At 32.4% G+C, this 24,406-nt stretch overlaps 1 protein-coding gene and 1 long non-coding RNA gene across 2 annotated transcripts; one reads left to right on the top strand and one right to left on the bottom strand.

The window, feature by feature from the left end:
• Positions 1 to 4,859: 4,859 nt before the first annotated feature.
• Positions 4,860 to 7,254, bottom strand: LOC140984769 (auxin-responsive protein IAA14-like). Its single transcript, XM_073452384.1, has 5 exons — positions 6,838 to 7,254; positions 5,980 to 6,212; positions 5,436 to 5,571; positions 5,258 to 5,319; positions 4,860 to 5,125 (listed from the first exon to the last, which is right to left on the bottom strand). Exons 1-5 carry the CDS (start codon positions 7,116 to 7,118, stop codon positions 5,088 to 5,090), a joined length of 750 nt encoding a protein of 249 aa, XP_073308485.1. The 5' UTR covers positions 7,119 to 7,254; the 3' UTR covers positions 4,860 to 5,087.
• LOC140984770 (uncharacterized) lies at positions 6,172 to 6,755 on the top strand. The gene is made up of 2 exons (XR_012176656.1): positions 6,172 to 6,306; positions 6,342 to 6,755. It is a non-coding gene; the product is annotated as an uncharacterized lncRNA (long non-coding RNA).
• Positions 7,255 to 24,406: the final 17,152 nt, after the last annotated feature.

Below are 24,406 nucleotides of genomic sequence, written 5' to 3' on the forward strand. Positions count from 1 at the left end.
CGTCGCATTTACATAAATTAGAAGTATTGTGCATTTAAAATTCATCCACTCCATCAAATTGATTTTAATATATAAATTTGAGATATATAACTTCGAATTTATTCGTTCAAACACAATATTATTATTATTTTATTATATAACTACTTTTGATCTTTAAAATAAATTAAATTTTCCCCAAAATAATAGTTCACGCTATATTTTTTTTACGAAAAAACATAACAAAATGAAAGCCTAACCAACAAGACGTGTGGCATTAGAGAATAAAAACAGAATAATGAACTGCAGCCACAAACAAAAAATAATAATAATAAAAAAATTTAAGGATAAAATATTTTTAATTAACGTTGACGCAACCAAATTAAGACAGCTTTGGTATTAAGCAGTGGCGTAGTGGATTTGGTGAGTTTTTTTTATTCTTTTTGGGACCACATCATGTTATTTGATACTATGGGATAAAATATTATACTTACATGTTTGTTCTAAAAAAATATCATAAAAGTTGTCAAACAACTTTCCTAGATTCGTTCGAACTTCTTGTTAAAGTTTGTTTAACAAATGGTCAAGTAGATAATGATCTGTCCAGAGTTAATTAGATCCTAGACGTAAACTTTTTCGCATAATATTTGATTATTTTTTAAATTTAAAAAATTCGATCGAGTGACATTTTAAATTTAATTATCAGTTAACCCTATTTCTCCATCGTTAAGAAGTACTAGCTTTGCAGTGACACAACTGACTGTAATCAAAGAGAGCTTGTATAGAAGTATGATGAGAGACTAAATGACCTCATGAATTATTGTGCTTATATGTCAATGAGAGGTGTTCGAATTGATGAATTATGTGTAATTATGTCAAATTGGTTGACGTGATTTGCAAACTATGACGTTCAGCACGATTGTTTATCCAATATTTGATTGAAACAATTCTTTCCCTTACTACGCAAATATTCTTTACATACAATTTTTATTGAATATATATGTATCACCTTGGCTCATTATTTGATATATTTAGTTCAATTGTTAGGGTATAATGATAAATTAATTCTCATTTAATTATCCATCTGGTCATTATTTGATATTTTTTTAAGATTTCCTAATTTATTGTCTTTTTATCTTAAGATTAACCAGGAATTAACAAAAATAAATTTCAGACTAATTATACATAATATTAAACAAATGCCAAATAATATATTGAAGACAGTAATAAATTTGAAATCATACAAAATGAAAAGTTAAATACACCAACCTATCCACATTAGCCATATATATCGTTAATAATTGTGAAAATCAACATATATATAATTTAGAAACATCTACCAACAATGATGAAATTCGATGCCACCTTCGATAATAATTAAAATAAACTATTAATTTGTTGTAAACTTAATAATTAAACAATTAGTTAGCTAGTTTATTCCTTAATTTTTATTTTTATTTTTACTTTTTGACTATTATATTGCTGAGGCTTTAACTCTTGAAACGACATGGGAAGCTTGATTTTGAAAAATCGATCTCTCAGATTGAAACTTTTAGTTTGAAGTGTGAAAGTAGATGCACAGTTGAGTTGAGTAATGTAACATAGGGAGAAACACTTTACATATTAATATAAATATCACCAAAAAACGTACCTATTATATATGTAAGCCTCAAATGTATTACAATGTAATATGTATTCATGTATAGTAGGTTTCTTGTGAGACGATCTCATGTATTTATATTCGTGAAACGGATCGACCCGATCTATATCTATAATGAAAAAAATCACTTTTGTTATTAAAATAATAATTTTTCATGAGTTCGATCGGATGAGAGATCTGTCTCACAAAAATTGCTATGTGAGATGGTTTTAAAAGAGTTTTGTTGATTAATGTATGCATCAATATAGCTATTATAGACTATCAAATCTTAAATCAGATGGATGGTGATCTTTAATAGTTTCATATTCTTATTCATGCGTAATTGTTTGAAACAAAAATTCGACACAGTTAAGTTTAATATATTTCTTTAATTATGTGTGAGGAATATTAATTAAATCTTGTTCTAAATACGTTTAAGATTTAATCTAGCATTGTCCGCTTTTAAGACTTTTGACAATAGAATACCTTGTCTAATTTCATAAATCCTATTCAATCGTAATTGTTTATATACACACACACACACACACGATTCGATTCATAAACCATAGAAATATATTAATTTTTATGTCAAAATATTACTTTTTACTTGATATATAGATCGAGTCGAGACATTATAGTGTAAAAGGTACAATTTTTCCAACCCTAAACGTATAACTTTCACTCTGAAAAACTGAAAATATCCAATATACAAGTTTCCCGACTTGATTTAGAGAATCTTGAAATGGGTCATGATATAGCTAGCGCAAGCAAAAAAAAAAAAAAGTTGGGGTTCATATTGGTTTCCGAACAGTCAGGTTGATTTTAGTAAAATGGGGTTCATATTCGATTCCAATATCATTTAAGATTTCGAAGGGCCGCTCCATTCCCCATCTTACATCGACTGATTCTGCAATATGTATTATCCAAGTCCAAATCTATGAAAAACGAATTGAAAGATCGAAGTTTTGGGTATTAAAATAAAGAATGCCAAGTAATGTAACTTTTTCGTGGGGATTCTTTGATTATTGTTTTTTAGGTGTAAACTTAGCTTAGAATGTCATTTGACATTATATATACATATATATATGTATGTATAGGAAAAATATATTTTTTTGTCCATTAAATTTTTTATTTGGATTTTGTCCCTCTAAGATAATCTCCAACCACAAAATCTATTTTGGTGTAAATTTTACACTAAAATAGTGTGATTTCTGCACAAAATACAACATCCATCTTCAACTCATTTACTTCAAATCTTACACTCGAAATATTCTTTTTATTTTACATGTATTAATTATTATATTTTATTTAATATATTTTTAATTATGACTAATGTCTTATTATTAATAAATTTATATTAATTATTATATTTTATTTAATGTATTGTTATATTAATTTTTTGTATTTGTATTAAATTATATTAATTACAAATCATTAAATCAAATTAGTTTTAAAATATTAATAATTAACACAAATAAGTAAATATTTTAAAAATCATCAATTATTATTTTTTTTAATTTTTATGATTAAATTTTTAATTATTAAAATAATAAAATAAATATTATACTATAATTTAAATACTATTTATAATTTTTAATATAAATATTTAAAATAAATACAAATAAAAAAATTAAAAAAAATTTTTTTAAAAAAAAAAACAACCCCTGCGCCATATTTGACGCAGGAGAAAGGGGCTGCGCTATTTTGGAGGAATCAAAGCTGCACCAAAATGGTGTTTGGAAATGGCCTAAGGGCATCTCTAATGGGAGCACAATCTTTTGTCATGCTCCATTGTGGTGTAAATTTGATTGCTCCAGTGCGCTATCTTTTGCACTAAAATAACGCCTCACCCTCCCTTGCACCAAATTTGGCGCAAGGATTTTCATTTTATTTTAATAAAATTATTTGTTTTTAATAATTATTAATAATGTATAAATAATAATTTAATACTTGTTTTATTAATTTAATAACGATATATTTAACATAAAAAAATTAATTATAATTATTTATTAATTTTATAAGTAAATGTTTAATTATTGATTTTTAATATTTATTTATTTATGTTAATTATTAATAAATAAAGAATATTTCGAGAATGTTCTTTTTGGTGTAAGATTTGAAATAAATGGTTTGTAGATGAATGTTGTATTTGGTACAAAAATCACACTATTTTATTGTAAAATTTACATCAAAATAGATTTTGTGGTTGAAGATGACCTAAGTTCACGAAGGTTGGTTTCGATTCATCGACTTTGATTTTTTTACCATTCGATCATATTTCGCCGGAGTGACGAGGTGATACAAAAAAATGCTGATATGATACCTAAAAAAATTAACTTGACATAAAAAATACTAATGTGATATCAATAATTGATGACTTGTTCAATTTCAGAAAAAAATTAAATGTTAGTATACGAGATCCAAAAATTGAAAATTTAATAGCTCAAAACCTCGAAGTGGATAAGTTAGTGGACCAAAAAAATTTTCACCTGACTTTTCGAACTGGAATTTGATACATTTCTGGCATCTTTTGACAGCTGATGGAATTGTAAATGTACAGATCGATAGGCCCAAAGCTAGCAACAAACTACACATATATTCTCATCTTTTGGTTCTTGAAATACAAAATTGAAACCCCATTAATCTAAATTATTTTCTAACCTAGTGGAATTCTTGGTAAATAATAAGTTCTTGACAAACTTCTTTGATATATCAAGTTTTCCAACTAAAAGTTATTCTCTAGAAAAAGGTATTTGAACTTTTATTTCAAATTCATATAATTAAATGAGTACATTGGGGAGTTAGATCGCAAGTAAATTTAAGGATTGACCATGCATGTGCTTCCAACCACCAATCAAATTTAACTAACAAATAATAGCCAGATAATAATAATTAAATAATTGTTCAATAATTCCATAATTAAATATTACAATTAATAGTTACATTACAGAAATAAAAGGAATAGTCCCATTAACACCCACATGGGCCTGTTCCCTCTGGTAGTCTAGTTGGGGGATTAAAATAATCAATTATAAAACTGTAAAAATAGTAAAGAATACGAAGAATCTGTACAAAAAATAAATACTTTTATATTAACTAATGCAAAAAAAAAAAAAAAGACAGAGGCACAAGAATGACCGCTACGGTGGGCTCATTAATTTAATAATTATCATTTAGGACAGTGCTTTAATTCATATATTTTAGGATAATTAGAGTAATAAATAAATAAATAAGAAAGCCAAACAACACACAAAGCACTGCAGTATCTTATTTTGCAAAACAAATATTTAGACACCTCTGTCATGTCTTTACGACAATAAAATACAGAAACGTCACCAAATTCAAGAACAGATTAATTAAAAATGAAAACCGAAGCTTACTTAGCACATAGAAATTAAACAACCTTGTTGCTTCATCAAACCTTTTTCACAAGTTGCACGTACGTTACATAATTATAAGGTTGCAATGATGATTAACACCTGTTCTTGCATTTCTCCATGGCTCTTGGTGCTGAAATTTATGCCCCAAAAAAATAATATAAAATTAATAAATATTATTTAGGTATTATATAATATTGATGTAGAATGAAATTGTATATCTATTACGTTAAAAATATAATTTTTATGAGATAGATATATGTACCGAGGCCAATTGCTTCTGATCCTTTCATGATACGAAGGCGCTTGCATGAATTGACAAACATCCTGCACGTAATTAATACAAAGAACAGTTGAATTAACGTAAGAATTAATTATTAATGGTTAATTGAGGGTAATTAATTAATACAAAAAAAAAAAGTTTGTAATGAATATATACTTACTCCCATGGTACATCCCCCACGAGCATCCAATCGCCATCCTTATCTTCATAGGTGGGAACATATTCAGAACTATTCAGCAAATCCATCAATTTCCTCTCATTCATAAAATCTATCATTCCTTGGGTCCCATACTTACCTGTATAATTACATATATCATCAAACGTTAATTAACTATCGAATTCCAATTATTTCATCCTAAAATTAATTAATTACTAATTAAAATAATTCATTGTCTCAGAAGAAAGAAAATTCTGACAATTTTAATTTATGGTTAAAATGAGGGGAATCACATATTCTGAAGTACGGGTGACTTAGTATAAACGATATATTTTTTCCAGCTAAATAATCGAAGCGGCTACGTATCGGACTCAACTGCTTGCTAAAACTAACAAATTACTTCAAGGATTTATATTAATTAGCTTTTTCATTTTCGAGTGTTGCATGTGAATTTTCTGCTATTATTGAAACAAAAATCATTCTCGTTATGAAATTTTCAAGCAATATGGATAATTGTTGGGATTAAATTGCTAGCTGAACAACTCACCCATGGTGAAAGAGCTGAACATTTTGGCCAAGGCATCGGAGAGTTGTTGATAGCTGGTGTACATTTTCAAGTCCACTTTTCGGAGATAGGGTGCACCATCCATTGACACCTTCACAAAGGTAGCGGAGCCGCCGGCTCCGCTCTTCTCACCCGATTCTTCATCGTTGCTCTTCTGATGCGCCATTATGTTCTTGCGGAAAGACCGGACTGGTGGCCATCCCACCACTTGTGCCCTAATAAACTCTAGATTTTTTAAAAACATATTTATAAAAGAATTGTCTATAATAGTTTTGGTATCAAACATGGATTTCGTCTGCGGTCAGTGGTGTTATCGTAGTTCAAAGATTCGTGAAAAGTTAAAGCTAGTGCTTTGGATTGCATGGGTTTTGTTGGGTTGCTTAAATATTCTGAAAATTATAGCCAGTCAAGATCAATGAAACCGATATGTTTTAGTCGGAGAGACGTACAATTAATCTTCAAAAGTTAGAGACCAACAAGTTATTTTAGAGAGAAGCATTCATATTATCCATGCAAAAATTAGTTCATTTCATAAGACAATACACAAAAAATTGTTATAGAAAAGAGGATGATACATACTCTCGTTTGTTATAATTAATCCAAGGAAATTAAGTAAACTTTACGTTGTGTGCACACGTCTAACTCACATGCTTGCACGTGTAATTTTCCATAAAATGTGAAGCAGAAAGCATGATCATTAAAAGATTACATAACTTAACAATAGTTCAATCGATGAAAATTTCAATTATGTGTTTTTTTTTTAAATAAAAAATATTTGGCACACAAAATACGCTAAGTTTCCGCTTTCGTATCGTATGAAAAAGGTAAATAAAAACTAACTTAGCTGGTGGCTTGACCGGATCTTTGGAAGGAGCCGCAGCCTTCTCCTTTGCAGAACTTTTCATGGCCTCCTCCAGATCTGAAGCAGCTGATTCATTAGACTGAAGTTTGAGTTTCAAATCAACAGTCTCGGAAAACCCTCTCTTCCCAGTAAACTTGATGAGATCAGATTCACCTCCGCCGGCTCCGCCGCCGGGAAGTCCAAGACATAGCTCAGTTTCCTTGAGATTCAGGCCATGCTCACCGAGCAAAGCCGACGACAATTTCCGGCCAACTTGCATCAAAAATCACTTCTTTTTCTCCGCCGAGGGAAACTTTTTTCTTCTCTTTTCTTTTTTTCTTTTTTCTTCTTCAACTTGTTATGATTTGAGGTGAAGTGTTAGTTTTATGAGTTTTTTTGTTTGTGTCTCTGCAATAATATTAATATATATGAGAGGAAGCAATGTGTATGACTTTCATGTGCAAATATACCAAGGCAATTCCGTCTAATCGCGTGTTGACACGTGGTAATTGCATAATACATATATGTGCGTGTGCGTGTGCGTGTGTGTGTGTGTCTGGGATCATGAGCATGTTACTAAAATAATGATTTTTTTTAAATTTATTGAACAATTAAAATTTAATTTTGGGAGAGGACAAAAATAAAGGAACAAATCTTTGCTTTTACGGATTACTTTTTTGGATGCAAAAGTTGCTTAAAAATGAATGAGTTTTATTTACAAGTTCATATATTTAATAGACATAAAAATATCTTAAAACTATTTGATTATTATCAAACAATATCTCAATTTCAGATTTTGTTCGTTAATAATTTAGAATATTTATGTTTCATGAAATTGTACGAACATATTTTTGCGAAATAATATCTTAATAATCAATCCTTAACTCTTAATTATAAAAACTAGATCAAGTGGGAGGTTTTTAAATTAAATTAATTGACACTGAAATAAAATGGGAATGGCATGATTAAGGGAGCTGAGCATGGTGTGGCCCAGGAAAACAAAGAAAGAACCANTATACACACGTCGAGAATAACTATCAATCGAAAAATACCATGCATTGATGTGTGGTGAGGGCCCATATTGATTAACATGAGTCTTTTCTTAGGGAAAATTTTGTACTAACCCAAAATATAAATTTTCATATATATCTAGAAGATGTGTTTTATTTTTCTGAGAACACAAACAATTGTACCCAAATTATTGTTTTAATAGGAAAATAATCAAATTCATTGAATAATTAAGTGATATTATTTTGGGTTTTGATTAAATCTTCATACAGGTTTGAAACTTTTGTTGTTGTTATTCCTAAGTCATCGGAATGCTAATGTCAATTTTTCAGTGAAATATAATTAAAAACTAAAAAAAAAACTCCGAGAATTAATTTTGAAGAGTTAGAAAATGAAAACCTAAGATACGATAATGTATAGAACTAAATGGGGAAGAAAAAATAAATATATTGTCATTTTAATTCCACAATTCTCTATACATCTATTAGTGCATTTTAGATTCAACAGTTAATCAATTCAGTAATAATTATTGATGTGAACTCGCTGAAATGGATGAGCCGGGTAGAGAACTCCAACGGGTCAAATCAGTAATTTATAATGTTTGGGAATTTGAGTGAAGATAATGGCTTCAATAGCACCTGCAAACAAGGAAATGAACTCGTAAATGGGCGCCGGAGGGGTGTCCGGCGTGGCCACTCCGATGCTTAAGTCAGCAGATTTTTAGATGAACACAATCAATATGTAAGTGCTTGAGTATTCAAATGTTTCAGAATCTTTAAATGAGAAGTATACCTGCTATTTATAGTAGAAAATGGGTAGTTACCTCGATTCCAGCGCCATCTAATAAGTATGGCAAGTCGACTGCGCATACTCTAGCTTCTGATGACTTATATGACACTCCAAATACAAGTTGCTCTGACAGATTAGACTGCATGTACCAATCATACTCGAGTGTGGTTCAATTCTCGAGGTGGTCCGCGTAGTCGGTTACCCGGGTGCTTGTATGATAGCCCGGGATATGATAATTGCCCGGGAAGAAGTGAAGTGCCTGAGAAGCTGGATTCTGATATGGGCTTTCCAATTAATATCTCGGGTCAATGATGACTCAGGCCTTTACATGAGTTTCACCACCCATCTGTTATCATACTATAATATAAACCAATTTATAATCTTTTAAAAATTAAAAATAACCACATTTTAAAAAAATAAATATATATATTTCAATACTTTACGACAGGAAACCACGTATCGGTATACACCGTGGTTATAAATATTAATGTGTAATACACACGAATATCGTAAAATATCTCCTTTCTCTATTCCGCATTCTGACTTCGAAAAATAAGCACATACCATACTTTTATTTTTCATTTTATCCATTCGACATTTTTTGAATAGAGTAGGTCTCTTGTGAGACGGTCTCACGGATCTTTATCTGTGAGACGGGTCAACCCTACTGATATTCACAATAAAAAGTAATATTCTTAGCATAAAAAATAATACTTTTTCATGGATGACCCAAATAAGAGATCCGTCTCACAAAATACGACCCGTGAATCCGTCTCACACAAGTTTTTGCCTTTTGAATAATCCATTCTACAATTTTAATAATAATAGATAATAAATAACTAAAATATCCAAAACTTATAAAGATAGGTGTTAATTTTTGCTTCATAAACATTAAAAATAGGCCCAACCTAAGTTTTAGGGTATAACTATATCACAATCACAAAAACTCCAATTTGTTTTATTTGTGTTTCAATTATGTGAAAAACATCTCTTGTCGATCCGATCGACTCATGAAATATATTATTTTTTTAATCGAAAATATTATTTTTTACTCTAAGTATGAATCAAATCAACATGTCTCACGGATATCATCTATCAGGATATCTATCTACACAATTATGAGGTTTAATTATTCTATATATTTCTTTGCTTAAGCCATACATATATAATTTAAATTATTTTTAATCATGCAACCAGGTGGCTTTGAAAACATGCTACACCCCAAAAATGCCCCTATTTGTTAACAGTGAAATTTGGTAGGGCGTTTGATAATTTCGGTTGACATCACGAATTAGTCTTCCGCTATTTTGGCCAAAGTTTAACTCGTCGTTGGACTCTCCTGAGGCAAGAAAAGCCGTAACCACTGATCCCGGTTTAATTCCTCCTATCGTCACTTTTTCGAACATATTTATCATATATAATTTGTCTAGTCATGTAATGCACTTGACTAATATGATATGCATGTTACTGCTGATCTCAAAAGTTTATTCAACGAACACAAAAAACTAACCGAGACAAGTATAATCGTCATAAAAAAGAAGGGAAAAAAGTNTAAAATTCTAAGAAAGAAACATACCCATAACCCACATAATCGTGTATTTAATATCATTTCGTTGGAGGTGTGATGATTAATTTTTATAATTATATGATTTTTCTGAATTGATGTTGTAACATGTTTAAAGATTGCAAATATGCAATTTACTTATCTTAATGCACAGTGTAAGCTATGCCTCCATTCTTTTGGTATTATACTTGATTAAGACATCATTTTTGTAAGAAAATAAAAATAAGAATTTTGAATGTTGCGTACTTGACTAAATGACGCAAGTGCCTTTCTGATATTTATGAGCCCGAATTTTTGTTCCTTAAATGAGGTTTTTCTTGAGCAACTTCCAAAATGACCCACGAGGAACAAAAGTATTAATAGTTAGAAATAAATAAAAATTTTCAACTCATTTTGTGCCCAACAAAGATTAGGAATAATTCCATATAATTAACTAAATTTAATTTGCAAGTAAAATCCTGTAACAGCAAAACGGATTAAATTAAATAAAATAATTTTATTCAGATTTCTGGTCAATTATTCCACGCTCGCAAAATGAAAATGACTAGTTATGCATGTGTACACAGGGACAAGGTTATTAGACGTCAATTTTGCAAAACTTTTTTTTTTCTCCCCTCTTTTTCCTTTATTTTTTTTTAAAACTCTCTCTTATTTATTTATTTTTATGTTATTTTTTGTTGAGATCAGCTACGATGTATAGAAGAAAGATTGAATAAACACTGTATAAAATTTCCTTGCTTCAAAAATATATATGAAGAGCTCAACACTCAGTGTTAACAATACCAAGCAAATCTCAATCAGCGAAGTCCGGAAGACAACCTGTGAAATGAGTGCAGAATAAGTCTCATCGAACTCAATGATTCCAAATGTTTAATTAAAACAGTAGTGAGAATGTAAACAACANAAAAAAAATCTTTCTACGTCACACTTTCTTCTATTTCCAGAAGATATCATTAGAAGACCTTGATTGTTACACAAACTGTTACAACCTACTTCGATAAGTCTTACACCACAGCTACCGAAACTTCTAGTAAACAAAATTGAACAACACTTGATGCTTTTGTGTGAAAGAACTCCTTCACATAATTACAAACTCTTGAGCTTAGAAAAACTAGCAATATTGATTTTGATGATAACAGAACTTGTTATTGTGTTTCTAACGTATTTTCTCAAGTGTGAAGTTGCTAGCTCAAGTTGGAAGCTAGAACTTGAATTTAGCCGAACTGAAAAATATGGCAAGATGCAGTATTTATAAGATATATCATAGCTAGTTGATGAAACTGACTAGCTGCCAAAACGAATGATAAGAAAACTAAATTTTCTATAAGTTATATTCCTGGTCAGTTGGGCTAAATCGAATGCTATCTAGACAAACTGATGATTGCAAGAAAAAACTGATTGTAATTAAAAACAACCATCAGTTGGACACGAGCAATTGAGGTATTTTAGTCAACCTGATCAGCTCGATTATCAGAATGAAACAATTCAATATGCGTTATGAAGCTAAGACGATAATCTACAAATCATATTCATAAGTTGAAGTTTGAATCAAAGTTTAAGAAGTTGATAAGTTGCGATAAAATTGCTGGTTTTGCACACGGTAAAATCATCAAGGCTCAGACCTCAAATCAGCAAGGCTGAGCCTAACTCAAATGAGCCTAGCTGATTGATCTGCCTAGCTGACTAACCTAACTAACAACAAGGCTAAAAATCAGTAAGGCTCGAGAAAAACGTCTAGCAAGGCGAATTTGATAGTTTTAATGTAGAAATTGTCCAATACCTTCCCGAATGGTCACATTATTATATCTATGTATAAATCAATTTTAGAGCATATAAATAGAATATTTTTAAGATCAAAGAGAAGATTTTGAAGGAGATTCAAAACATGAACAACTTATATGAAGAAAATTAGCTAGACTAAGAGCAAGCCCAAGTGTGATAATATATATGAGAGATATATACACNCATATCAGTTTTCTTAACGAATGATTATTTCAAGTGTTTTCCGCTTGGTTTAATACCAAACTTGATCTAATTCATCGATGTATACATTCTTATAACACGAGCTATTGCAGCTCATTGATTTATTGTGTTGAAGCACCCCTAAGGTGCCGAGAACACGATCCGTCAAATATTTATTTGATTTTAATTTCTACCTACTAGCATAGATTTATAAAAACNTAAATTTTATAATTTCAAAGTTGTTGCTTGAGTTCATATTTTTTATTTGTTCATGCGCCGATAGTACTTGCATGATTTATTTATTTTTACCTAATTTTATATATTATATAATATGATAATTGAGCCTTTGATTTTGTGAGTCAAGTCAAATATCAATTTTTAAGATTAATCGAGTGATACTAATAATTTTATTGAGATTTATATAAATTATTTATATAATTATCTCGAATTCATTTATATAATTATCATATTATATAATATATAAAAATAAATAAAAATATTTATTTGATTTTAATTTCTACCTACTAGCATAGATTTATAAAAACCATTTATAAATTGAGGGTAATTAAGTCATTTGTAATGTATTTTATCATTAAATTAAAGTTATCACACATAATAGAAGGGACATTTTATCCTTCTAAAAAATTATTTATCAATCATGGGCTTTTTAAAAAGGTAACAAACATGGGATAAGGAGGATTATTTATCAATCCCTCCTTTATCTCATGTACCAAACTATGCCTAAATGATTAAATCATCACACACACAAATCACTCACATATATACAGGTGATGAGCCATAGATAAAATCAGATTGCCGAGCTGGTCGAGCTCATATTTGCATGAAAATCGTATCTACGTCTATATATCATATTTCTCACATACGACGTCAATGATGATGTCGGGCAAAGAGGTGTTCTATCCATGTAAATATTTTTGACTTGATGGGATGACCTTGACCTAGCATGATGAGATGAGCCCGGGTGGCCTCTCTTGACTTGGTGGGACAATCCCGGATAGCATGGCCTGATGGGATGAGCTCTGATGTCCTGGTCTACCCTGGACTGACCTAATGGGATGATCTCTGGTGGTCTGACCCATTAGTATCTTTGATCGGGTAGGATGAGTTTGGATATAACTTATTATGGTTTATTGTGAAACTAAAAAATTGAACCGAGAAATAGTAGTAAACAAGTCATTCTTTGTGAATAGTTAGGATTCCTTAAATTTATTCCGTCTTCTTCTAACACCTCCTAACTTATCTCAATAAATGGATCGATTGAGGACTTAAGCAATAATTCTTCAATCAGATAAATAAAAATATATAACAAATTTTGTATATCATATATATATCTCCAAATCTTGAGTGATAAGTATTATTATTGTTTAAAAAAAAAGGTAAGTATTATTATAATTAACTATACAGGTGTATATCCAAGCAATTAAGACATCACATCGGATAAGGATCACTGTTCATTTTCCTATCAATATCTTTTCAAACAAGTCTTCTACATAGTTTGTTCAATACGATTTATCTGATTTACGTGATTTGTAAGATACTGTGTATCTCTAAAATTGATCATTTTAGTATAATATTATTATAACACAAAAACTCATGTAAGATGATATCACATATCAATTTTGTGTGACATACTCATGAAAAATTATTATTTTTAAATTAAAAATATTATTTTTTATTATAAATATGGATATAATCGATCTGTCTCACAAATAAACTCATGTGAGATACATGATGACTAGACAAAAGACCTATTTTTATTATAATTGTATTATTTGTCAGTTATCACTTATTGTAGAGCTTTTTGAACCAGTGGAGATGACTTTGAGACAGGTCACATCTCCATGAGAAGAAAACATCCTCAACCCTAGCTGTGCCCTGCCACCATCTCCATCCTCCCTTCGCTACTCCAGCCCAAATACTTCAACGCTAGATCTCTACTAAATCTACCAATTTAAATATTTAAATCCTTCCAATTTTTTTACCAATTTTTTTAATGCTCAATAATTGCAACATGTTTAAACTTTTGAAATCAATTAATAATTTTTTAAAAAAAACCTTAACCAAATTTCTAAATCATATGATTAGAATAACTAATTGGATAAGTTTTTGTTTTTCTTGGGCTCCATATTAATTATTCCAATAATGGATTTAAAGGTTTGGATTTGAACTAACTCTAATGATCGGGAATTTGAAAAAAAAAAAACTGTGTTTATGAATACTTACACATGATGGAGGACATTGAAATGAAAATGGGAAGAAAAAATTATGCAGATTTTGAAAGATTATTTAAAATCAAAGCATATTTCTAAATGATATTGATTTGTAAAGGTCATAAAAATGCGCACCCACCCCAATAATTATTTAATATTTTGAGATGATTATATTTTATAAATTTATTTTATATATATTTTGTGGAAAAAAAAAAAAAACACTCCATGTATGTTGTAAACACCTTCTTCGAAATTTGGAGTCGAGCACTCAAAATCACACTAGAAAAAATCTACATACTCGAGAGAAAGTGACTCACCCCTTGAGATCACATTTGGAGTTTTGTTTCTTTCACGGTGAACTAAATTGAGCTTTAGTAGATATAACTCGGGCGGTCCAAAATGTCCCCACAAAAATAAATGTGTAATTAAAACATAGCTAGCTAGCTAGCGAGTTTGGAAATTATATTCTTATTTTGCTAGCGATTATGTTTGTATAATGTAATTTGCTATTGATTATGTATATAATAATGTTCAAGGGCAAAAACTTATGTGAGACGATCTCACGAGTCGTATTTTGTGATACATGTCACTTATTTGGGTCATCCATGAAAAAATATTATTTTTTATGCTAAAAATATTACTTTTTATTGTGAATATCGGTAGGACTGACCCGTCTCACAGATAAAGATTTGTGAGATCGTCTCACAAGAGACTTACTCATCTTCAAGAACGACTCACTACAAGAAAAAAGGCCTACGACAACGGTTTTTCACGTTGTTGTAGGTCTTTTAAAACTGTTGTTAAAGTCCCTGTGGTTAAAGAGTGCGCTCAAAGACAACGATTTTTATCCGTTGTTGAAGCTACAATTTGCGACGGTTTTANCAACGATTTTTATCCGTTGTTGAAGCTACAATTTGCGACGGTTTTTTACAAATCATCGCACATAAATATTGCGACGGATTTTTGTTAAACTGTCGCTAACATTAGCGACGGTTAGGCAATGCATTCCGTTGCTAATTTTAGCGACAGTTCATTCATGATTTTCGTCGCTAATATTTTCAATAAAATAAAAAAATTACTTTTAACAATTTAATAATTCTAAAAAAACTTGTAATTTGAATAGACTAAGATCTTAACTAAAACTTAAAAATTTAACAAAAAATAAAACGAAAAAATTTACATAAATAAGCGGGAGTTTCAAAAACTTGGAACAATTTTTTAAAATTATCGAAACTAAAATTATGTAAGAAAAATTTTAAGTGTTGTGAAGTTGTGTGTTTTAAAATGGACAGAGTAAGTGGGTATTTATAGAAGAGTTGCGACGGGTTTTGGCTAAACCTTTGCTATTAGCGACGGTTTATTAATGACCCGTCGGCGATTTATAATTTGCGACAGTGTTTTCTCAACCGTCGCTAATTGTATCGACGGTTATGCTAACACCGTCGCGAAAATTAGCGACGGTGTAATAACAACCGTTGCTAAGTAAAAATATGCGACGGATTTATTTAAAATTGTCGCTAAATATAGCGACATATATTATACCGTCGCTATATATAGCGACAGTTGTAGGACAAACCGTCGCTATTTTTAAATTCGCGACGGTTTACATAAAACCGTCGCTAACTATAGCGACGGTTTCAGCAAAACCGTCGCTAAATACGTTTTACATCACCTTTCCCACAACAGTTTAAGAAAACCGTTGTCAATTGTAAAAAAAAAAAACACGCTAATAGACAACGTTTCTATAAACCGTCAAAGCACACCTACGACAACGGTTTTCACTAAAACCGTTGTCAAAAAGCATACTAGGTGTGTTGTTGAAGTTGATTTTTCTTGTAGTGACTATATTCATTTTACGAGAGTGGTTAACTCGGATTACGGTAAAAATACATTATGAACAACTTATTAGTTTGATATTATAAGCATTAACATCACAAACTCAAATATTAAAAATTTCAAAATCCCCCTATCTCGAATATTTCACACGTACGATTGTGCATAGATATTTTTTTATTAACTAATAAATGACACATATATTACATGTCAGAATTTTTCTCAAAATCATGTTTTTTTACGTATACGTGAACATGAAAAACAATATGCGGAAGCTTAAATCAATTGTTACCTCCGGCCATTGAAAATTTTGATTTCTTTGATTTTCTTTTCGGTTGATGCCTTCTAAGCACTCCACCCTCTCAATAGATGGTGTAAATTTTTCTTATGAGGTGTGTGCTTAGGGACCTCAATCGCTCTATTTATAGGCGTTTCTCATACTATCGATGAGTGTATCGGGAGCCGAGATTCAGAAGGAGAATCGTGTACGCATCTAAATTTTCTTGGCCGTCGCCAATATCAATTTGTACACGCTACTTCTTTTAATATGTGTCACTTTTTTTTTTTACATTACAAGCCTAAATATATAGATAAATTAGACAAGGAAAAAAAAGACTTTTGCGTATGTTCCTGATATTGCTATATGACTCCATCGATAAACTTTCAAAAAGCTCTAACTTCGTCCTTCATTTCCACTAGTATCTCCATGAATTCAAATGAATCGTGTGATTTAATGTACAGACAATAATGAACTTATATATATATTTTTTTTAAAAAAAAGAAATTTACTTGAAAATTCTATATATTCCAACCCTAAAGATGCTCCGGTACATGACTCTTCGGCGGTCAACTATAGAGTGCGATGCAATAATGCATCCGTGTCGAAAAATTACTTAAATCGGGGAGACAAATTTACAGGGTGATTAGCATATAATCTTAGTTGAATTAGGCGTGGCCCGTCGATGAAATATTATGAGAATCTTGGGCACAATAATAATGATTCCAAATGTAGGTTGAAAATGAGACAGTGGATCCCCATGATGGGGTCGCATCATCCCACTAATTCCTTGGAATGCCTCAGCCTTATCAACTCCCTTTTACCAATCCAACACGCATTTTTTGTCTACTACTACCATTACTCATCGCTCTTCCAAATCCATAAAAATAACCATTCAAAAAATTAAAAAACACGAAACTAATTTTATTTGTAAAGAAAAGGGAAAAAAAAGAGATTGGTTTGGTTAAGGGAAGATAATATGGAGATAAATTTAAAAAAAAAATCAAGTCGGGGGACTCCAAAAAGATAAGGTGAATCGCATTCTTTCGGGTAAAATCTCCTTTACGATGTGCTTTTTGGCCACGTTTGATTTTGTAGGATCTTTCCCTTGTCAATGAACAATCCATTCTTGATTTTATGATTTAATTTTTTTGGGGACTTGATGATCATGTTCAATTAATGGGGTTTGATATTAATGGGGTTTGATTAGACAATAATATCAAGCTTCAAAGTCTAAAGTTAATTTCCTCTGTATTATTTATTTATTAAGCTACCGTTGATTGATGGTCGTTATACTGTTAATTAGAGCTAATAACAATTATATATTATTATTATTATTATTATTATTATTATTGTTATTATTATTATTACAATTGGTAGGAGATTTTTGCTTTTAACATGAGATCGAATTTACGTTTCTTTCATATTGAGATAAGTTTATATAACTATAAGTCTACACTACCGTCAGGTTGAGCTGTTATTATTGAGTAGGTCTCTTATGAGATAGTATCACGAATCTTTATCTGTGAGACGGGTCAACCTTACCGATATTCACAATAAAAAGTAATACTCTTAGTATAAAAAGTAATATTTTTTCATGGATAACTCAAATAAGAGATCCGTCGCACAAAATACGACCCGTGAGACCGTCTCACACAAGTTTTTGCCGTTACTATTATTTCTTGGCACATTATATTGTGTGTATATACAGTAAATATTTTTTGTATCAAGTTGTTGTTTTGCATCAGAGTGAGAATATAATTAAATCGACAATTTTAATTTTAGGTGATTCAGAAAATTAATATTGCACAGAAAGGAAGAAAAAAAAAGGTTGTTGAGGATAACATATATAGTATTTATTATTACCAATTTCTGGGCCGGAGTGTGAGAATGACCGGCGGTCCTAAACAAAAAGAGGGTTGGAATTTGCACCACAAAATTCAGAAATGTATCTGTCTCGAAATTCAACCCAATAATTGTTCCAACCCATCAGAAAACAACTATTGGCATTACATTCCCTCCCAGCATCACATATTCAGTCCTTTGTTAGGAATTTAATCATATCACATGCACGACCGATACATACAGATCGATACGGGGAAGACGAAAAATATATATTTTTCCTTGACCATGCATGTGAATTTTAAGTTATTTCCCTGTCGGATAGGCGTAAGATTTGCAAACAGGTTTAAGTTGATGGCATATGAATTTAATATACTGATAGTTCCTGAAAATTTCATATATGAATTTAGACAATCTTCTTTCTTGAGTTAGCTTTTGAAGTAGAGTATACCTTTTTATACGCCTATTTTTTCCTTAGGAAGATGCAGTGAACTGACTCGTACAATCTGATATATATGTGTATATATTATTATTATTATTATTATTATTATTATTATTATTATATATTGATTGATTGATTGTATCTCAACTACCAACTCCTTTTCATGCATTTATAGGAAGGATTCTGATGGTTAACTGGTCCATCCCGTCTGAAATTAGGCCCATATAGAAATGCAACCAAATCTGGTTCCAAAAGCCAATCGAATTCTGATTCTATGGGGAATTTTTGTAAATTAGTTTTTGTTTTCTTCTCAAAATCAGTTGGCAATTTAAAGAATCAGGTAAGAGGAATTTATTCACTATTTACGTAATATTGAGGGAATTTTTAATGATCCATTTTCTTGTTTTAAGTATCTTTTACAAAATTTTCAATCATTTAAATAATAAATCCTTCCTCTTTATTCTTATAATTATATTTTTAAAAAAAGAAAATTAAGTGAGTGTTGACAAAATATTGTAGATTGTGAAGTAGTGCGTAATATGTTTGAAAATAGAATTAAAAAATTGAAAATTTCTAGTGTTTGATAAAGAAATGACACTTTTTTAATAAAATACCAAATACATCCTTATTGTATTTGTAAAAGGAGTAGGTTTTTGTGAGACGGTCTCACGAATCTTTATCTGTGAGACGAGTCAACCCTACTGATATTCATAATAAAAAGTAATACTCTTAGCATAAAAAGTAATACTTTTTCATGGATGACCCAAATAAGATATCCGTCTCACAAAATACGACCCGTGATACAGTTTCACACAAGTTTTTGTCTTATAAAAGATATGATTTGATAGTGTTGATGAATTTAAAATTTACGCAATATATCATGAAACAAAAATATGGAGAGCAAAAGTACTGTTCAGAAATTTTTTTATTCATTTATCAAAATATCACAAGTACTTTTGAAGAATCCGAATCATCGTTTAACTTACTTTTGGATTTTGATTGTGTTACAACTTACAACATATGTATTGAAGTAAATTGAAGCAATTTATAAAGATGGCCATGCTCAAAAACTTAAAATGTATACTGTGGTTTAAAGCTCAAACAGCTGATTATTTGTGGAATATCAATCCATTCCATAGAACATCGATCAGAGATGTTGGATCAAGAGATGACTCCCAAGGTTAGTAGCCGTTGGAATACACCAAGGAAATGCTAAGGGAGGTTAATGGCCATAACCGAAATTAGTTAGCAATAAGCTTGGGGAAGGTATTCAGCTGGACGACTTACTGGGACCAGGGAGAAATCAGTTAAGAGACACTCCTTGCAGTCTGGAATAAGGGGACGAGTATAAAGGGGTGGGAAAAGAAACAATAGTACACAACAGAAGATAGAAAGGGAACTCATGAGCAGAGAGAGTGTATGCGTAGCGTGAGGAAGATTGAGAACATTTGAGAGGAGAGAATCTTTCTTGTGTGATTCAATTCTTGGCTATTCTTCTTTGCAATTGTAACTTTCGATTCTTGATTGATTAATAAAGTGAGTGGCGTGTTCTCCCGTGGACGTAGGCAATTCAAGCCGAACCACGTAATCCTCGCGTGAACTTTCTTGCTTTGCATGATAGAATGTTTGCTTGCGTTGGATCGAGTTGAGTGCGGTGTGAATCGTGAACACGAAAATCTTAACAAGTGGCGCCGTCTGTGGGAAAAGGGAGAAACGAAGCCATAAACACGAAGATCGAAAAGGATGAGTTCGATGAAACTTGATATCGAGAAGTTCTCTGGAAGCAATGACTTCGGGCTGTGGAGAATCAAGATGAAGGCCATATTAATACAACAGGGGCTGATAGAAGCACTAAAGGGAGAAGAAGCGATCCCAGGTGATTCAAAGGAGAAGATACAAATTCTTGCCAAAGCACAGAGTGCCATCATTCTATGTCTTGGTGATAAGCCCCTCAGGGAAGTGTCAAAAGAACCCTCTGCAGCAGCCATGTGGAACAAGCTGGAACACCTATACATGACGAAGTCTCTTGCCAACAGATTGTACATGAAGCAACGTCTATATTCTTTCAAGATCACAGAAGATAAAAGGGTTTCAACCCAAATAGATGAATTCATCAAGATCTTGGATGATCTTGAGAATATAGATGTGAAGTTGGAGGATGAAGACAAGGCACTGATATTATTAAACTCCCTCCCAAGCTCATACGAAAATCTTCGGGATGCCATGTTATATGGCAGAGAACAGACGATCTCCCTTGAAGAAGTTCAATCAGCAGTCCAATCCAAAGAATTACAAAAGAAGATTCAATCTAATGGACACATGCAAGGAGAAAGCCTTGCAATTCGAGGGAGAACTGATAAAAGGCCCTCAAGGACTGAAAGAAAACACTCAAGATCCAAAAGTAGAAATAAATATAGATGTTTTCAATGTCATAAGGAAGGGCATTTCAAAAGAAATTGCCCTGAAAGGAAGAAGCACTGGCAAGACAAATCAAGAGAAGGAGATGAAGCTGCAGTGGTATCTGATGGCTATGACTCAGCTGAAGTACTGGCAGTCACAGATCAGAGCCCTTGCAGTGATTGGATCCTTGATTCAGGGTGTTCATTTCACATGTGCCCCACCAGATCCTGGTTTGAGACATTTACCGAGGCAGAAGAAGGCTTAGTGTTGTTGGGAAATGATATATCATGCAAGGTGAAGGGCATTGGGACTATAAGACTCAAGATGCATGATGGAATGGAGAGATTACTGACTCAGGTAAGATTTGTCCCTGATCTCAAAAGAAATTTAATCTCATTGGGGACACTCGATTCAAATGGCTATAATTTTAAATCTGGAAATGGCATGCTAATAATTCAAAAAGGGTCATTAGTGGTCATGAAAGGACACAAAAGAAATTCTTTGTACATACTACAAGGCACCACAGTGATAGGCAGGTCCACTGTGGCACAAACCAACACTGATGCATCAAAATTGTGGCATCTAAGGCTAGGACACGTCAGTGAGCAAGGATTAATTCATTTATCCAAACAAAACTTGCTCTGTGGAGACCAGGTCCTAAACTTAGACATGTGTGAATCTTGCATCCTTGGAAAAGCTAAAAGGGTGAGTTTCAAAAGGGGAACTCATAATACAACCAGACCGTTTGAATATGTGCATTCTGATTTATGGGGTCCCTCAAGAAACCCAACACATGCTGGAGGAAGGTATTTCATGTCCATTGTTGATGATTTCTCAAGAAGGGTCTGGGTATTTGTGCTTAAAGCTAAAGATGAGGCACTAACCAAGTTCAAAGAGTGGCTCATTTTGACAGAAAACAAACTAGACTCGAAGCTAAAGTATCTTAGGACCGACAATGGACTAGAATTCATGTCTCAGCAGTTCAAAGACCTGTGCAAGTTAAAGGGGATCACAAGGCACCTGACAGTACCCGGCACTCCCCAACAAAATGGCTTGGCTGAAAGAATGAATCGCACCCTTCTTGAAAGAGTAAGATGTATGATGCTAAATGCTGGACTTCCAAAGGTTTTTTGGGGAGAAACCATTACCACTGCTTGTTACTTAATAAACAGATGCCCCTCCAGTGCCATCGGTTTCAAAACACCTATGGAACTCTGGAATAAAATCCCAGAAGATTACTCAAAATTAAGAGTATTTGGATGCCTTGCCTACGCTCACGTCAAACAAGATAAATTGGAACCAAGAGCAAGGAGATGCATTTTTATTGGCTACCCCGAAGGAGTAAAAGGTTACAAAGTCTGGAATCTAGAAAGCACCGGTACCAAGTGTTTCTATACAAGAGACATAACATTTGATGAGTCCAAAATGGGATACAAACTGAGACCCACCAGCACTGGACAGAATGAGCTGATAACCGATGGAGTACAAGTCGAGGTGGAGCCTCCAATAGACGTCACAACCAATGAGAATGAGACAAATCAAGACCAAGGTTTGGAGCAAAACGATCAAACACCTCAGACTGATCAAGATCTGAGATCATACAAGCTGGCAAGAGACAGACAAAGAAGGGAAATAAGACCCCCTGATAAGTTTGGTCAAGCCGATATGATCTACTATGCATTGGCTGTGGCAGAAAAGCTGGAACATGATGAACCAAGTTCATATAAAGAAGCTGTATCAGGGAAAGACAGTCAAAGGTGGATTAAGGCCATGAACGAAGAGATGACATCCTTGTGCACAAACAAAACCTGGAAGCTAGTGGACAGACCTAAGAATCAAAGAGTGGTCGGATGCAAATGGATATATAAAGTGAAGCAAGGCATGCCTGATGAAGAGAAGACTAGATACAAAGCACGCCTAGTTGCTAAAGGCTTCTCACAACAACAAGGAGTAGATTTCAATGAAATCTTCTCCCCTGTGGTTAAACACTCGTCCATCAGGCTGATACTAGCATTGACAGTACAATTAAACCTGGAACTTGAACAGCTTGATGTCAAGACTGCTTTCTTACATGGGGAACTGGAAGAAACTATCTATATGAATCAACCTGAAGGTTTTGTCACACCAGAAACCAGTGGTAAGGTGTGCCTACTGTCAAAGTCTCTTTATGGACTTAAGCAAAGCCCTAGACAATGGTATAAGAGATTTGATGAATTCATGTTGAACAATAGCTTTAGAAGATGTAGCTACGACAACTGTGTGTACATCTACAAGCAAGGAAATGAGATTAAAACTTACCTATTATTGTATGTTGATGATATGCTAGTTGCCAGCACAAGCAAGGTCTACATGGAAGCTATTAAACAACTTCTGAGTTCAGAATTTGACATGAAGCATCTAGGAGAAGCCAAACGAATCTTAGGGATGGAAATTGTGAGAGACAGAAAGGAAAACAAACTTTTCTTGTGCCAAAACTCATACTTTCACAAAGTCCTCCGAAGATTCAACATGCATGAATCCAAACCAGCTGGGATACCTCTGTCTCAATCACTAAAACTGTCCAAGGAACAATCCCCTGCTAATGAAGAGCAATTAAGAGACATGTCACACATCCCCTATGCCAGCGGAGTTGGAAGTATAATGTATGGAATGGTCTGTAGCAGACCAGATCTGTCTTATAGCATGAGTGTGGTGTCAAGATACATGGCTAATCCAGGTGAAGCTCACTGGCACGCTTTAAAGGGAGTGTTCAAATATTTGAAGGGATCCTCAAACGTTGGATTAATGTTTGAGAAAAAATGTAGCCTGGAAAATCCCATAGTGGGGTATGTAGACTCAGATTTTGCTGGAAACATAGACACAAGGAAATCCATGTCAGGCTTCACTTTCACTATGTATGGTACAGCAGTTAGTTGGAAAGCTAACTCACAATCCGTGGTAGCGCTGTCAACAACAGAGTCTGAATACATAGCCCTTACTGAAGGGATCAAGGAAGCACTATGGCTGAAAGGAATGGTGTCTGAGCTAGGTGTGAAACAAGACAAGGTTGTGGTGCATTGTGACAATCAAAGTGCAATACATCTGTCTAAACACCAAGTGTACCATGAAAGGTCCAAGCACATCGACGTAAAGCTGCATTTTGTAAAGGATATCATATCAAAAGGAGAAGTCCAAGTAGAGAAGATTGATACAAAGGACAATCCAGCAGATATGATGACAA

Source organism: Primulina huaijiensis, chromosome 9, assembly GCF_012295235.1.
Source record: "Primulina huaijiensis isolate GDHJ02 chromosome 9, ASM1229523v2, whole genome shotgun sequence".
In the NCBI taxonomy this organism is placed as follows: Eukaryota; Viridiplantae; Streptophyta; class Magnoliopsida; order Lamiales; family Gesneriaceae; genus Primulina; species Primulina huaijiensis.

What these genes read in the sequence shown, in the direction of transcription:
- LOC140984769 (XM_073452384.1), bottom strand. Translation starts at nt 7,118, where the DNA reads ATGCAAGTTGGCCGGAAATTGTCGTCGGCTTTGCTCGGTGAGCATGGC. An exon ending in CCGGTCAAGCCACCAGCTAA is followed by an intron (nt 6,213 to 6,837) that starts GTTAGTTTTTAT and finishes AGAGTTTATTAG; the next exon opens with GGCACAAGTGGTGGGATGGC. An exon ending in GTTCAGCTCTTTCACCATGG is followed by an intron (nt 5,572 to 5,979) that starts GTGAGTTGTTCA and finishes GTAATTATACAG; the next exon opens with GTAAGTATGGGACCCAAGGA.